Source organism: Ursus arctos, unplaced genomic scaffold (assembly GCF_023065955.2).
Source record: "Ursus arctos isolate Adak ecotype North America unplaced genomic scaffold, UrsArc2.0 scaffold_12, whole genome shotgun sequence".
Lineage (NCBI taxonomy): Eukaryota > Metazoa > Chordata > Mammalia > Carnivora > Ursidae > Ursus > Ursus arctos.
The window spans coordinates 63,124,664-63,138,754 of NW_026622786.1; the positions used below are offsets into that span (position 1 = coordinate 63,124,664).

At 52.0% G+C, this 14,091-nt stretch overlaps 2 protein-coding genes across 3 annotated transcripts in view; one reads left to right on the forward strand and one right to left on the reverse strand.

The window, feature by feature from the left end:
• SLC1A7 (solute carrier family 1 member 7) overlaps positions 1–14,091 on the forward strand; it is a 41,271-nt gene that overhangs the window by 20,395 nt on the left and 6,785 nt on the right. The window contains exons 3-5 of the mRNA XM_057310782.1: positions 2,463–2,678; positions 10,153–10,195; positions 12,400–12,622. Of these exons, the coding sequence (XP_057166765.1) occupies positions 2,463–2,678; positions 10,153–10,195; positions 12,400–12,622 (482 nt within the window). The remainder of the gene's footprint in view (positions 1–2,462; positions 2,679–10,152; positions 10,196–12,399; positions 12,623–14,091) is intronic.
• Positions 1–14,091, reverse strand: part of PODN (podocan) — a 45,465-nt gene that overhangs the window by 1,078 nt on the left and 30,296 nt on the right. The window lies entirely within an intron of this gene.

Here is a 14,091-nt window from a genome sequence, read left to right on the forward strand (position 1 = left end):
CTGCATTGACGAGTCAGGGGCTGAGTCCTGGTCTAGTTCTGCATTGACATTCTTAGGTCAGTCCCAGATGATCGCTCTCACAAAATATTTTAGGGTCCCTTCCCTGTACACTTCACTTAGATGTTCTTAAATTTAAGGAGTTCTCCCTTTTCAGACAGCCAGCAAATTCTGCTGGATGTATTGTGCTGGACCCCACTTTTTCCTCTGTCCCCTTGGTCTGGCACTCAAGGCCACCCCCACTCCTGAGCACAGTCTGTCTGTCCCCCATATCACCATTCTTCTAATTTGACCTTAGCTCTGACCACATTAAACAGCACAGTGTGCCCCCACTTGCCAGCCTCCCTGTTGGCTACTGCTGTCTCATTGCCTGGGATATCTGCCCCATTTCCACATCCTCCCCATCCTCCTAAGAACCAACTCAAATGCCCCCTCCTCCAGGAAGTCCTTCCTGACTCTCCTAGTTAGAAGTGATCCCTCTCTCCTCTGAGTAAAGATAGCACATCCTTGTCCTCTTGCCTATGGTACTAATACAGCAACCTTGGCTCCTGGTTCCTTGAGTCCACTTGTACGGGAGCATCTCAGTCTGTCTCCTTCCTGCCCTCCTGCCACACCAGGAGCAGCTTGAGGCTGGGGAGAGACTCTGACTTTTTTCTGTGGACACAGGGCATGGCATGAAGTGGGCATGCACTAAAAGTATGAATAAATACATGAAGGAAAAAAGGACAGGCCTGGAGTTGGGGGCCTGCGTTCTGGTCCAGTTGGCTGCTAGTGTTCTGTGTGATCTTGGGCAGGTCGTCCTCTCAGGGCCCCGGCTTCCCTGTGAGCTGAAACAGTTGGACTTGGCTGTGGGGGATTCTGCTGCGGTCAGAGGCCTTTTGGCCCTGGGCCGACGTGCTGGCCACAGCCTGGGGATCATCTCTCATGGATAATAACTATAAGGCAGCCCCCCATTTCCCTTGCCTACACAATCCCATTATGAGCCCTTCAGGATTTACGTCTGAGACCCACACTAAGTGCATCACTAACATATGGCATACTGGCAGACAAGGGATGAACAGAGATTGTAAACATTCATTCATTCACTCCTTCATTCAGCAAACTGCTACCAAGCTGCACTCAGGCTGGGCCCCCCCGTGCCTGGCTCTGTGGACCCAGCATTGAACAGACCCAGGCCCAGTCCCGGAGGCACTTCCAGTAAACAGTCAGCAACTCAGTGAGGTGGGGGTTGAGGCAGAGGACAGCACAGGGCCTGTGGAAGCCCAGAGAAGGAGCCTTTGCCCCAGCCAGTGGTCAAGGAAGGTTTTCTGGAGGAGGAGATCCTTCAACTGTGTCTTAATAGAGCAAGGAAGAGCAGGGCACTCAGGCAGCAGCTACAGCCTGAGGTGGGGAGAAGCTTGCTGTGCTCGGCTCGATGCTGGGTGCTGCCTGCGCAGAGTCTAACGAGAAGAGGAGCAGGATGGGGAGGGATTATCCACTCTTGTTTCCGTGATTAAAACCAGACAAATACTTCCTTTATCTGAAAGAATGAAAGGGCTTTGGGGAAAAATCCTTTTGGCAGCAAAGCACAAGCATCTCCTTAACTAATCTCTCAACCCCACCCCACCAACAGCCATGAGAAGAGTAGCTCTGGGGCTGACCCGCGCTGGTAGGCCCAGAGCCCAGGGCAAGGCAGGCAGGGGTGGGAGGAGCCAAGGGGAGAGAGAATCACAAGCCCCCTCAACCCAACCTCCCACAACGATGAAGGGGAATCTGGGCCCAGGTGGTAACCCAAGATGGCCACAGGGTGGCACCTCTCTGAGAATCCACGGCCCCATTTCAGAGATGGGATCCTGAGGCCCAGAGATGTCCCTCAGGCAGTGGGCAGAGGCAGGACCAGGACCCAGCCCAGGGCTTTCACTCACTCCCATCATTAGTTCATTCAGCAAGCTTGCAGCAACCCCTGCTTGGTGGCAGCCCTGAAAGCTCACGCTGTGCACGCACTGGGGACCCACAGAGAAGTCACACCTGCCCCTCTCCTCTCGTGTCCTCAGTCTGAGAGAGACAGGTAGACAGTGACAGCCAGGGTCATGACAGAGGCCAGGGGCTGTGGAAGCCCCAGAATGGGCTCCTAACCCTGGGGGCAGGCAGGTAGTCCAAGATGTCACCAGAGAGGTGACATTGCACTTGGTCTTACCTAATGAGTAGCACTTGGGCCGAGTGGAGGAACCTGATTTTGACACCAAAGAAACAGTGCAGGCAAAGGCCTGGAGGTGTGCAAGGGTGTGGCTGCTGACCCTGGGCATGGGCCAGAGAACAGAGCAAGAAACCAGACTAGAAGGGCCACAGAACTGGATTGCTGAGGGGCCGGTGCATGGTCACTCTGCCCTGTGAGGGTGGGGGGCAGAGCCAGGAGGAGTATGAGCGGGTCCCCCTGAGTGCCCACCCCGCCAACCCCCAGACCCTGACCCACATCGCTCTCCCAGCTTGATGTCTGGCCTCGCCTCCCTGGATGCCAAGACCTCCAGCCGCCTGGGCATCCTCACCGTGGCATACTACCTGTGGACCACCTTCGTGGCAGTCATCGTGGGCATCATCATGGTGTCCATCATTCACCCAGGCGGGGCAGCCCAGAAGGAGACGACAGACCAGAGCAGGAAGGCCATCATGAGCTCAGCCGACGCCCTGCTGGACCTCATCCGGTAACTCTCGCACCGACACCCTGCTTGGGAACGCCATGCCTGGGCTGCGGCCAGCAGCTCCATAGGCCTGGCCCCACGTGTCTGCCAGAGGCCACATAGGACATGGGGAGGGGGTTCTCAGGGTCTGCTCTTGATTTCTTGTGGCCACAGAGGCCACACAGTGTCTCTGTCCCCTCAGCCCTGTGCCCCCCACTGGGTTCACACTGCACTGTCTGCCTCCGTTAGACTGGGCGCACCTCCAGGGCAGGACAGGGGTCAGCTCCCCCGGGAGCCACACCCCAGCATGCAGCCTGGCACTGGGCAGGCATTAGCGGCTGTTTGCGGACTGAGTTTGCTTGTGTGCACCCAGCCTCTACCGGGGAAGGCCAGCGGTCACTCCCCCACTGTCTTCCTTATTGCTCTTCTTCTTGGTCCTCTTCTTGCAGACGAGGGAGTGAGGCTCAGAGATGACATGACTTTTCCAGGGTCATCCAGCAGGTCATGGAGCCAGGATTCAACCTGGGCCTGACTCCGAGGGCAGTGATTTTTGCCCGATGGTTCCCCTGCCTGAGCCACATGGATGCTGCTAACCATCTGTTTCAGGGACCTGAGCCCTCCTCCGCAGAAAGCACTGTATACCCAGCGATGCATCCAAGCCTGAACCCCTTTTCCGAAGACTCCATGCAGGCCATGCCCCTCCTCTCCATCACCATTCACTCTTGCCAATGGCTGCCCTGTGCCAGGCACTCAAGCCTGGTCCTAGTCCCAGAGGAGGGAAAGGTTCAGGAACAGACAGCAACAACGTGGGGGTGGGAGTCACGATGAGGGAGGCAGGGGCTGCGGGTGAGTGCAAAGAGCAGGATCAGGGGAGGTAAAGGGAGGGATGAGTGGCAGGGAGGGATGAGTGGCAGGGCCAGGGAGCCCGGAGCCCATTCTTCGTGAAGGCAAAGGTGTGCAAAGGTCCTGAGCTGAGAGGAAAAGTGTGGGGAGGAAAAGTCACCCACTCAGGGTGACTGGGGCACCAGGAGAGAGGGAAGTGGACAGTCACCGCTGGAGAAGCGAAGGGGTCCTATCATGAAGGACAATGTGACCCAGGCTGAAAACTGTGTTTTATCCCAAAGGCCACAGGAAATGGGCTTGAAACACAGAAGTGGCACGATCCCATTCAAAAGGCTCGCTCTGGCTGCAGAATGGGGGTGATAGGGGGACAGGGGAGGAGGGCAGGACAGGCAGGGAGAGGGACAGGATGGCAGTCCTGGGCACAGGGAGAGGACAGGCTGAAGGCTGTTCTGAAGGTAAAACCAGCAGGAGCCGGGCAGGGCAGAAGGGAGGGGGAGGGAGGAGGGGGCGGTGCTGATTGCCATGGCCTGGACATCCAGCTGTGTGGGCACCGAGTCGCAGGACAATGCCAGAGCCCATGTGGACATCCTAGGGAAGGTGTCCACCAGTGGTTGGCTGGTGGGTCTGAGTCTTTGGGAGAGTCTGAGCTGGAGACGGCCCATCTTGGGCCACCGTCTCTCATCTCTTGCATCCAATTTGTTGGCAAATTCTGTCAGCTCTACCTTCAAAATAATATCCCAGGCCTTGTCCCTTCTGTCGCCCTGTGCCAGTCTCACCATCTCCCAGACCACTATCATCTCTCACTGGAGGGTCCAACCACGTCACCCTGCTTTCTCTCTGCTTCCCTCTGGTGTGGTCTCAGCACAGCAGGCAGAGCGATCCTGCTCATGACCCATCACACATGAACACACTCCGCAGCGTTCACTATGCCTACAGGCCCTTCCTTCTTGATGCCTCCACCACACACCCACGGCCTGGGACCTCTGCTCCAACTCTCCCTCCCCTCCCTCTAGCCCTGCTGGCCTCCTGTCTTTCCCCAAATGTCCATTTAGACCCCATCCTGGTCCCTTGTCCTCATTGCTGCCTCTGCCCGCATGGATCAAGTAGCAGGGGTGCATAACTTCTCGCCTCACTCCACCTCTGCTCCGTGTCACCTCTTCAGAGGGACCTCCCAACCTCTGTCACTCTCTCTCCTCAGAGCCTTTATTACTACCTGACATTATCCCATCTGTTTTATTTCTTCTTGTGACTCCCCCGCAGAAATAATATAGTTTCCACGAGGGCTAGATGTTTACAAACCTGTCCCCTGATGCATCCTAGAGCCTAGAAGAGCTCAGAGGAGGTGCTCAGTGTTTGCTGAAGGCGGACATGGGACACAGGGTCACTGATGGGGTTGGGGTCTGAGCCATGAGCAGAGACTCACTTGCACAGGGAGACAGTGCCACGTGTGTGGCTCAGAGGCCCAGGCTGAGCCGTGGCCCCCAGCCATGTTGGAGGTTTTCGTAGAGCTGACAGAGCAGGAGCAAGCAGGGGGCCAGGAGCGGAACCAGGACAGCAGATATCCTAGAGGCCAAAGGAAGAGGAATTGCAAGAGGCTTCATTTCTAAGATCCATTATTTCTAAGATTTGGTGGCTATGATTCATCCTTTCTTGGATTCTATGATTCAAGACAGCCCTTCCTCGTGGTGAAAGGAGTTGGTGCTCGGGGAGTCCCCGCCCTCCTGACCACGGCCTCCCCTGCTGAGGGGCTGAGGGCTCTGGATCGGACACACGTGTCAGAGTCAAATGTTCCAAGAGTGGCTCCTGCTCTTGGTTGCTTTTCACGTGGTGAAAATTGATCCTTCTGGTTTTAGGCTTTTCCCCAGTTGCTCTCAACCCCAAGGCAAGTTGTTTTGCAAAGCTGAGTGGTTGGACATCACGGTTTCTTAGTCAGAGAGTGGGGCTGCAGAGAGAGGTCACATGCTTCCCGGGACAGGGAACAAGAACCTTGGGGATGGGAGGTCTTGTCACAACTCTGGCAATAAGGCGCAGTGTGGCCCTTTCAGGCCTCAGTTTCCCCAGTGGTTTTCAAGACCCCTTCTAGCTCTGTGGTTCTGAAACACAAAGACCCACAGTGAGGAAGCTGCAGGGCTTGAGCAGAAGCTCCTGGAGGTGGGTTCTGGGAGATGCATTTGGGAGGACAGGGCAGAACCCAACCTTGAAGACCTTGAGCCCAGGCTGAGGGGTTGGCTGTTATGCTTTAGAAACAGGAAGCTGGTGAATTTGGGAAGGATGGCTGGGGGCAGGGCAGAGTGGTCAGGATGTGACTAGAGGCAGGGGGATGCCCTGTTTGGCGTGCAGTCACTTCTGCTCCATTCACCACCCCCCCCCCCTTTAGAAGGCACCTGCTCCGGGTGAAGACGTTGCACTGAGAGGGGGCAAATGCAAGTCCTGCACCAGGCTGTCCTCTGTCTTAGGACAGACAGATGAGAAGAATGCACTGGACAGACACTATCAGACACTCTTCCTAGATGCTCTGACATTCTGAGAGGCTGTGAAGAAAAGGAGAATACTAGGACAGAGGGTCCCAGGGGCCCCCTTACCCCCACTGTGGCCCAGAGCAGGTGGCTAGTGAGCATTGCTGAGAACACGGATGGCCGGCGCAAGGAACTGGGAAGTGCGGGCAGGCGTGACACATGAAAAGTCAGAAAGATGTAGGGGCCAACTGAGCAGGGGAAGAAGGCTGGCAGCATACCTCAGGGCCAGGAAGACATGCACCCTTCTCTCAAAGATGATTCTGGAGGAACACAAGAGGCCATGTCCCTGGACAACTCACTGAGACATGAATTCATTTCCCAAGGCTCCAGAAAAACTGACGTCTGCTCACAGTGCAGCCTCACAGCAACCGAACGCTAATCAGAGCTGGGCCCCCTTTTTCCCCCAATCTTATTAAAACACCAGAGAGATGAAGTAATGACTTGGCTCTATTTATAGCTCCCAGTTACCCTCTCAGGGATTAGATGCAGCAGCCCTTAGGAGCCGTGCTTGGGAAGGAACATCCCCAACCTGGGGGTTGGGAACCTGGGATTAGGGGCAAGTTTGGAATGTCAGAGTCTTGGGACTTAAGAGTAGGTAAGGAAGGGAGCCGGCAGGCTGTGGCTCTGCCCCAAGTGCCTGCGGGAAGGCCCAGGCCAGAGGGTGTGTGTACTTGATGGGCATGGCTATTAATGTCTCCCAAGCACGTTCCATCCGCATTTATGCCACTAGGAGCACAGGCCTCACAGGGCAAGTGGGAAGTCTTCCCATGGGCAAAGTCAAAAGAAAATTATACTTTTGATTATTAAACAGGAAAATGATTACTAAACAGGAAAATGTATGTTTTCCTGTTCAATAATCAAAAGTATAATTCTTCATTAAAGTCCACAGGAGGAGTTCATCGATTATGAGTATGAGCAGGCATATTGGTTAGAAGTTGCTGTTGGCGGCTAGTTAAGAGAAACCCGGAGCAGCAGAGGCTGCTTTCATTTTCTCCCAAAGCAGTCCAGCGGTGGGCAGCAGGATCACCACTTGGCTTTTATCATCAGTGTGTCTCATGGTCCAAGAAGGTTGCTGAAGCTCTGGCTATTACATCCATGTTCCAGGCAGAAAGAAGACAGTTGGAGGAAAGGACAGAAGAGTTCTGGCTGAGTGGGCACCTTTCCAAGAGTTTTCTGAAAGCACCACTCAATGACTCCCACTTCATCTCCTGGGCCACCCCTTTGCTGAGAGAGGCTGGGAAACAGGATTTGACGGCAGAGCCCCACTGGTCCTGTAACATGCCGGGGCTCCTGTCAGTAAAGGAAGGAGGAAAGAATGGAGACTGGGTAGGCAACTAACTGTCCCGGCTTCAACCCACATTTTAAATTATTCTAATTTTCAAGGAGATTGTAGAGAAATGTACATCCTAGGTGTAAGCTCCATTTGGTCTCCTACAACTTGAATGTTCCTAGTTTCTGGTCAGGCTAAAGCAGCCTTCCCTTGAAGTTTCATTAGAAAACCACTTTGTGAGTCCCTCGCACCTTGGGGGTTATGCCCAGGAGAGATTTCCAATCTCTGAACCACTGGTACAGCCTGGGCCTCCTCTCCTCTGGTCATGAGGGCCCAGGCCCAGTGGACCAGTGCATCCTGGCCACTGTGTACCTGGTGAGCCCCCAGCACTAACCCTGGCTTCGGGGCTTCAGATCTGCTTGATGTCAAAAGCCCTTGCAGGCAGCCACAATCTGGTGGCAAGAATCTGCTTATAACTAGGGGGAAAAAAAAAAAAGCCTCATTTGAGCTTCTGAGATCTCAGCCCTGGACCCTAGCTTGCTTCTTCTCCCTTGTGACAAAGCTGAAATTAGTGGGAAAAGCCAGGACCACTCTTTCTGCCTTGCTAGCTCATTCTAAGCTCTCTTCCTCCTGCCATATGCTTACACTGAACCTATATTTTAGCAGCAGTGAAGAAAAAAATTATAGTTTGCGCTTTCCAATAGTGGCTGCTAGGGTGTAAGGTTAAGAAATAATGCACACCCATACTCTTGTATATAATTCCAAGTATGTATGAGCAGTCCTGAAAGAGAAGAGATTTGCCAAGAACAAGAGTGAGTGGTAAGGCCAGTCTCCATGGCCTGTTTGAGGAAATGCAAGCACATGACCAAAAATCTGTTAGCATCTCTGATTTAGAAAAGTTCCTAGAAGTGGATCGTAAAGACAAAGGTGCAATGGTTTTAAGACCCTCAATAGGAACCGCAAATTTCCTTACAGAAAGGTTGCTACCAGAACCGGGAAGGGGGGGGGAGAGGCATGGCCCCCAACCTCAGCATTGAGTACTGTCATCTAAAAACCCTTTACCAGTTTGAGAGGTGAAAATGTCTGATTTATCGATGAAGCTGAACATTTTAAAAAAGCTTTTTAAGGCTACTTATGGTCCTTCTTTTGCAAGGTGAATTGCCTAGCCATGACTTTCAATCAGTTTTCTATTGAGGTACTAATGTTTTTGTGGTCCAATTATTTATGCAACAAATATAGACTGAGTGCCTGTTATGTGCCAGGCAGTCTTGCAGTTGCTGGGGACACAGCAGGGAACAAAACAGAGGTCTCTGCCTTCCAGGAAGCTGATATTCTGGAGAGAAGAGACAGTGAACAAGGAGACAAAGACAAGCTTTGTAAAAGCTCTTTATAGATTAAGGATGATAACACTTTGTCACATAGTTTCCCTAGTTTGTCATTTGCTTTATAATTTTTTTTGCATTTGAATCCATCTTAGAGACCTTCTCAATTTATTTAGCTTTTTATTTTGGCATAATTTAAAGTTTACAGAAAAGGTGCAAACATAGGAGAGTGAGTTCCCACATACCTTTCACCCAGCTTGCCCTGATGTTAGCAACAGACATGACAATGGCACAGATGTCAAAACTAAGAAATTAAATTAGGACAACACTATTAACTAAATTACAGACCTTGTTTGGGTTTCACCACTCTTTCCACTAATTTCTTTTTTTCTGCCCCCAAATCCAACCCAGGATACCGTGCTACACTTGGGACATCCTTAATTTCTATGGAGTAAAATCTATTGATTTTTTCAATTGCTCATTTTTTTTTCTTAGAGGGTCCTCCCCTATTCTGAGATCTGAACAATACTAACCTATATTTTCTTTCAGCTTTTTATGGTTTCATTTTTTAAATTATTTATTTCTTTAACCTATGTGGAATTTATTTTGATGCAAAGTATAAATAGGGAATCTAACTTTTTTTTTTATTTAAATAGTTGGTTTGTACTCTATCCTCACTGATCTGTGAAGTGACTTTTATCAAAAATGAAGTAGTTAGGGGCGCCTGGCTGGCTCAGTCAGAAGAGCGTGGGACTCCTGATTTCGCGGTTATGGGTTCGAGCCCCACGTTGGGTGTAGAGATTACTAAAAGAAAATAAATACACTTTATTTTTTTTTTTAATGAGGTACTTAGATGTACTAGGTGCTGTTTCTGGGCTACACATTCTGTTCTCTTGATTTTTCTGTTGACAGCTGTGTCAATATTGTACTTTAAATTCTATCTTTATAGTGTATGTTCATATCCAGTAGGACAAGACCTCCTCCAGTAGGACAAGATCTCCTCCCTCAGATTTATGAAAATAATGTCAATAGGAATTATGATCTCATTTATGTGCCAGGTCCTGTGTTGGGCACCACAGAGAAGATAGGAGCCAGAGTTTTCAAGAATGCCAGTCTGTGGGGATGCAGACCCGTGAGCCTGTGCCATACTGCAGCACCCTGGGGTAGGGGTGACCCCCGAGGAAAGGCCTGCAGAGTCGGCCAGCAATCAGAGAAGGCGTGGCCTCTGAGTGACTGGAGTAGGAGTTAGCCAGAGAAGCAGGAAGGGCATTGCAGGCAGAAGGAACAGTGTGGACCAAGTCCTGGGTGCTGGAGAATTATGCAGTGTCTCTAGAGAACTGTATGCAATTGGTGTTGGAGTTTTGAGTACTGGGGATTGGGAGGCGGGGTGGGGGGTAGGGGTGGCTGGTGGTAGGAACAGGTAAGGCCACAGTGAGAAGTGGGCTAGGTCATGAGAGGCCTTGACTGCCAAGGGAGGTGTTCAAATGAGCCCACGGGCCCTCGTGTCCCAGGCTCTGGAATTCTTCAGTAACTGCCTCTCTTCCCAGGAACATGTTTCCAGCCAACCTGGTGGAAGCCACGTTCAAACAGGTGAGTGGTTCCCGGGTCGAGATTGCGGGGCAGGCAGGGCCAGCCTGGGCCAGGCTGGGAGATGTCAGGTTTACCCAGCAAGTCTCCCTGCCTCCTGGGCCCAGAGGCTGGAGAGGAAGGGAGGTGGGGAGATCGAGATCCTTAGAGCCTCCCCTGGCCACACCCCTGCCCAGGGTTCCAGCTTCTCAGGAAGAGAACTGACAAAGTGAGGAGAAGCCCCCGTGCTCTAGGTTCACCCCCGTGCTCGCGCACCCCAAATCAACGGGTCCTCACAGTAACCCTGGGCTCAGTGTGCCAGCCCCCTGTCCCCAATGAGGAAACCAAAGCTGGAAGCTGGGAAGGATTAAAGGACCTGCCCAAGGTTATACAGCTAATAAATGACAGTGCTGGTCGGGAAACCCAGGCCTGTCTGGCATCTAAGCCTGTTTTCTCTCTTTTTAAAATAATCCTTTTTCCCCGTAGTAAGAATAGTAATCATGTTCAGTGTAAAATATTAGGAAAACACTAAAAAATACAAAGCAGAAAATAAAAATCATCTCTTGTTCCAGGACCAAGCCACAGTGGTAGCAGTTGGGACACTTCTAGTCTTTTTTCTCTGCATAAATATGTTTTGGAAAAACAAAGTTAGAATAGTACATACGCAGTGTGTATCTTGCTTTCACCCCACGCTCATTATAGCATGAGCACTTGCCCTGGTTACTAAGTGTTTCTTTAAAATACAGTATTTGCGGTGATGTAAGAGCCCATGGTGGGAACATCCCTTTTTCGGTGGGCCTCGAGGTTGTTTTCAAAGATTTCCTTTTTGGAAATGATGGTAAATATTCCTGTGCACCAATTTTTGCCTGTCCTTCTAATAATTTCTAATTCTTTTCCCCTTGTAAAATGTGGGCTGGTTGGTTGATGGTCCAGCAAGCATTTCCTGACCCCCCTGCCTGTGCTGGGCCATGCATTGGGACTGAGGACACAAAGGAGGAGGGTGAGGGCTGGAGAGGAGGCTCCAAAATAAGGAGCTATGAAGCCTTGAGCTAATCACTCTATCTTTCCTCACCTTCTGGGCCTTTATCTATGCAATGAGCCAGAGAATCATGCGTGCTGAATGCTAGGCAAGGGAGTTCTGATTTTATTCCAGTAGCGATGGGGAATTATTGAAGGCGTGAGAGAGAAAGGCTAAATATTGCTCTACTTCACACCTACCTGGAATGCCCTTTCTCTTTTGGCAAACTCCTCCCCATCCTTCAAGACCCAGCTCAAATGTACCCTTCTTTGTGAAGCTGTCTGACCCCCTGAGGCGAAGTACGTCACTCCCTCCCCAAAGCTCTCAGAACAGAAGTCATGTCTGGCTCATCTTTGTGTCCCTGGCGTCCACCACAGCATGTTCAACGTTGGAAAGACGATGATGATGGTGGTGGCATGATAACAGCGGTAGTGGCTACATAAGGCACGCCACACACCAGGTGCTGTTGTAAACACTTCACGTATGTTGTCTCATTTAATCTAATGAGCTAGATAGGATTGTGACCCCCATTTTACAGATAAAGAAACTGAAGCACAGAAACTTGAGGTCCCATATATTTCCTGAGTGGCTCCCCCCCCCCCCAGAAGGCCCACCTCATTGGCACTGTGGTGTTGGGAGGATAGAAGTTTCCCTTGTTTGGGCTCCTTGTGCCCAAAGAAGGACAGGGAAAGACCCAGGGATGCCCTGGGGCAGAGGAGGAAAGGGAAACAGCTTGGAGGCTCAGTTCCTCCCAGCTGGATCCTCTTCTCCTCAAGAAGGCTTGGGGCAAGCTGCGCTTTTCAAAGAGAAGGTCCAAGTTTCCATCAATGGCAGGCAGGGCTGGCTGGGTGTTAGGTGGATGGTAAATGGATGCTTGGAAGCGATAGATGGGTGAATGGAAAATTATCTGGGTAGAAGAAGAGATGGGTAGAGGGGAACCCAGATGGGTGTAATGACTCAGAAAAGGAAGAAGAGGGAGTAAAGGATAGAGAGCACACGGCTGGGGAGTGTGTCCACGGATGAAGGAATCTCAATTTTCTTTCTGGTAAAATCTTGGTAATACTCCTGCCTACCTCACAGGGTTATTGTCAATCAAATAGCTCTTCACTGCATAGAAATGTGCCTCTAAGATGTTGTTATTATTGTTGTTGATGATATTAAGAACAATATTTGGCCCTGACTCCTTCCTGGTTGGGGTGTCGCCCACTAGTACCGCACCAAGACCACCCCCGTTATCAAATCTCCCAAGATGACATCAGAGGAGGCCCCTCCTCGGCAGATCCTCATCTATGGGGTCCAGGAAGAGAATGGCTCTCGTGTTCAGAACTTTGCCCTGGACCTGACCCCACCACCCGAGGTTGTTTACAAGTCAGAGCCTGACACCATCGATGGCATGAACGTGCTGGGTATCGTCATCTTCTCTGCCACCATGGGTATGTGCTGCCCTCCCCACCCCGGCTGTGGCCTGGAGCCAGTCCCCTTCTGCATCCATCCTTCTCTGCTACCCTGTACCCGCTACTGTGAATAACCTGGAGTCTCCCATCTTTCAGGTGGTTCCTTTCTTTCCGATCCAATGGAGTGGCTCAAGTCCCCATTCCATTACCAAGGGGTGTCTTCCACCCACCCCCTGGCTGGAGCCGGGGTTCCTCACTTGGAATTCTCCATCCCTGGGTGCTAGTCTGCCTGCAGGGGTGGCAGCTCTCCCTTAAAGATGACCATCCCTTGGCCCCCTCCCAGCCACCTGCTCCATTTTACTGAAGTCTGGGGATCCTGGGGCAGGGTGGGGGGGAGGTTACAATAAAGAACAGGAAAATTCTAAAACTCTACCAGTCATCACTGTCTAGAGCCCTATTTCTCCCCTCCACCTCCCACAGGGGCTTCTCACTAGCCAACTGTCTCCTCAGACATGTCTGTGTCACTTCTCAGTGCCCACAGTTGGCCTCCCTGACCACACCCTCCCCTTTGCTACTCTTCTCCGGGAGGTGCCAAGACCCCCAACCATAGGTATTGCCGGGAAGCCAGCGAAGCTTAACTTGCAAAAGGCCTTTCTGTACCTTTTAAAAAAAATTCCTTTTCTTAAAGAGGGCCCCAAACTATATAAGCTTCAGATGCCACAAAACCTATGGGTCTGCCTCTGCCAACAGTGCTCTCAGCACCAACACACACACACACACACACACACACACACACACACACACACCCACCACTTTTCCTCCTTTGGGACAAGCCATCCAGAACAATCTAGCTCGTCAATCCCCATCTTGTCCTTCTAGGCCACGTCAGAGGTTATTGTGAGTCTGACTCTAAAACCAGCATCAACCTCCCTCTTCACCCTGGGCTAAGGGCCTGGGAGGGCCTCTCCCACCTCCCTGACTTCTCCACAGGGTTTGCTCACCGTTCCCCTGGTTGCTCGCGCAGGACATCCGGGCGCCGTTTTCTCCCTCGGCCCCTGTCCCAGCCCGCATCCAAACCTGTCAGGTCTACCTCTGAAACCTCTCTCCGAACCCGCGTTTCCCTCTGCCCTCTGCCACCCCCGTGGTTCTGGTCCACCGTCATCTCTCACCTGGTTTCTGCAAGAGCCTCCTTGAAGAGTCCCTGTCCTGGTGTGTCCTCCTCACCGGCCCGCAAAGTCCTGCAGAAAGCCTCCCACTGCCCTTGGAAAGGGGGCCTGAGCACTGTACTCGGCCTGCGGAGCTTTCAGGGGCCTGGCCCAGCCTGCCTCCCAGCGCCTCGGCTCCCGCTCTCTTCCCGCAGCCATGGGGCCGTTCAGTTTCCGGAAGCCGCCTTCCCAAAGACCTTCCCACTTCCGGCCGCCTGGCCACTCCTACCCCTTCGTCTACCCTGCACTTTTCCCATCCCTGTCGGGAGATGGAGGTCTCTGTAAGCGTCGTGTCCTCGGGAA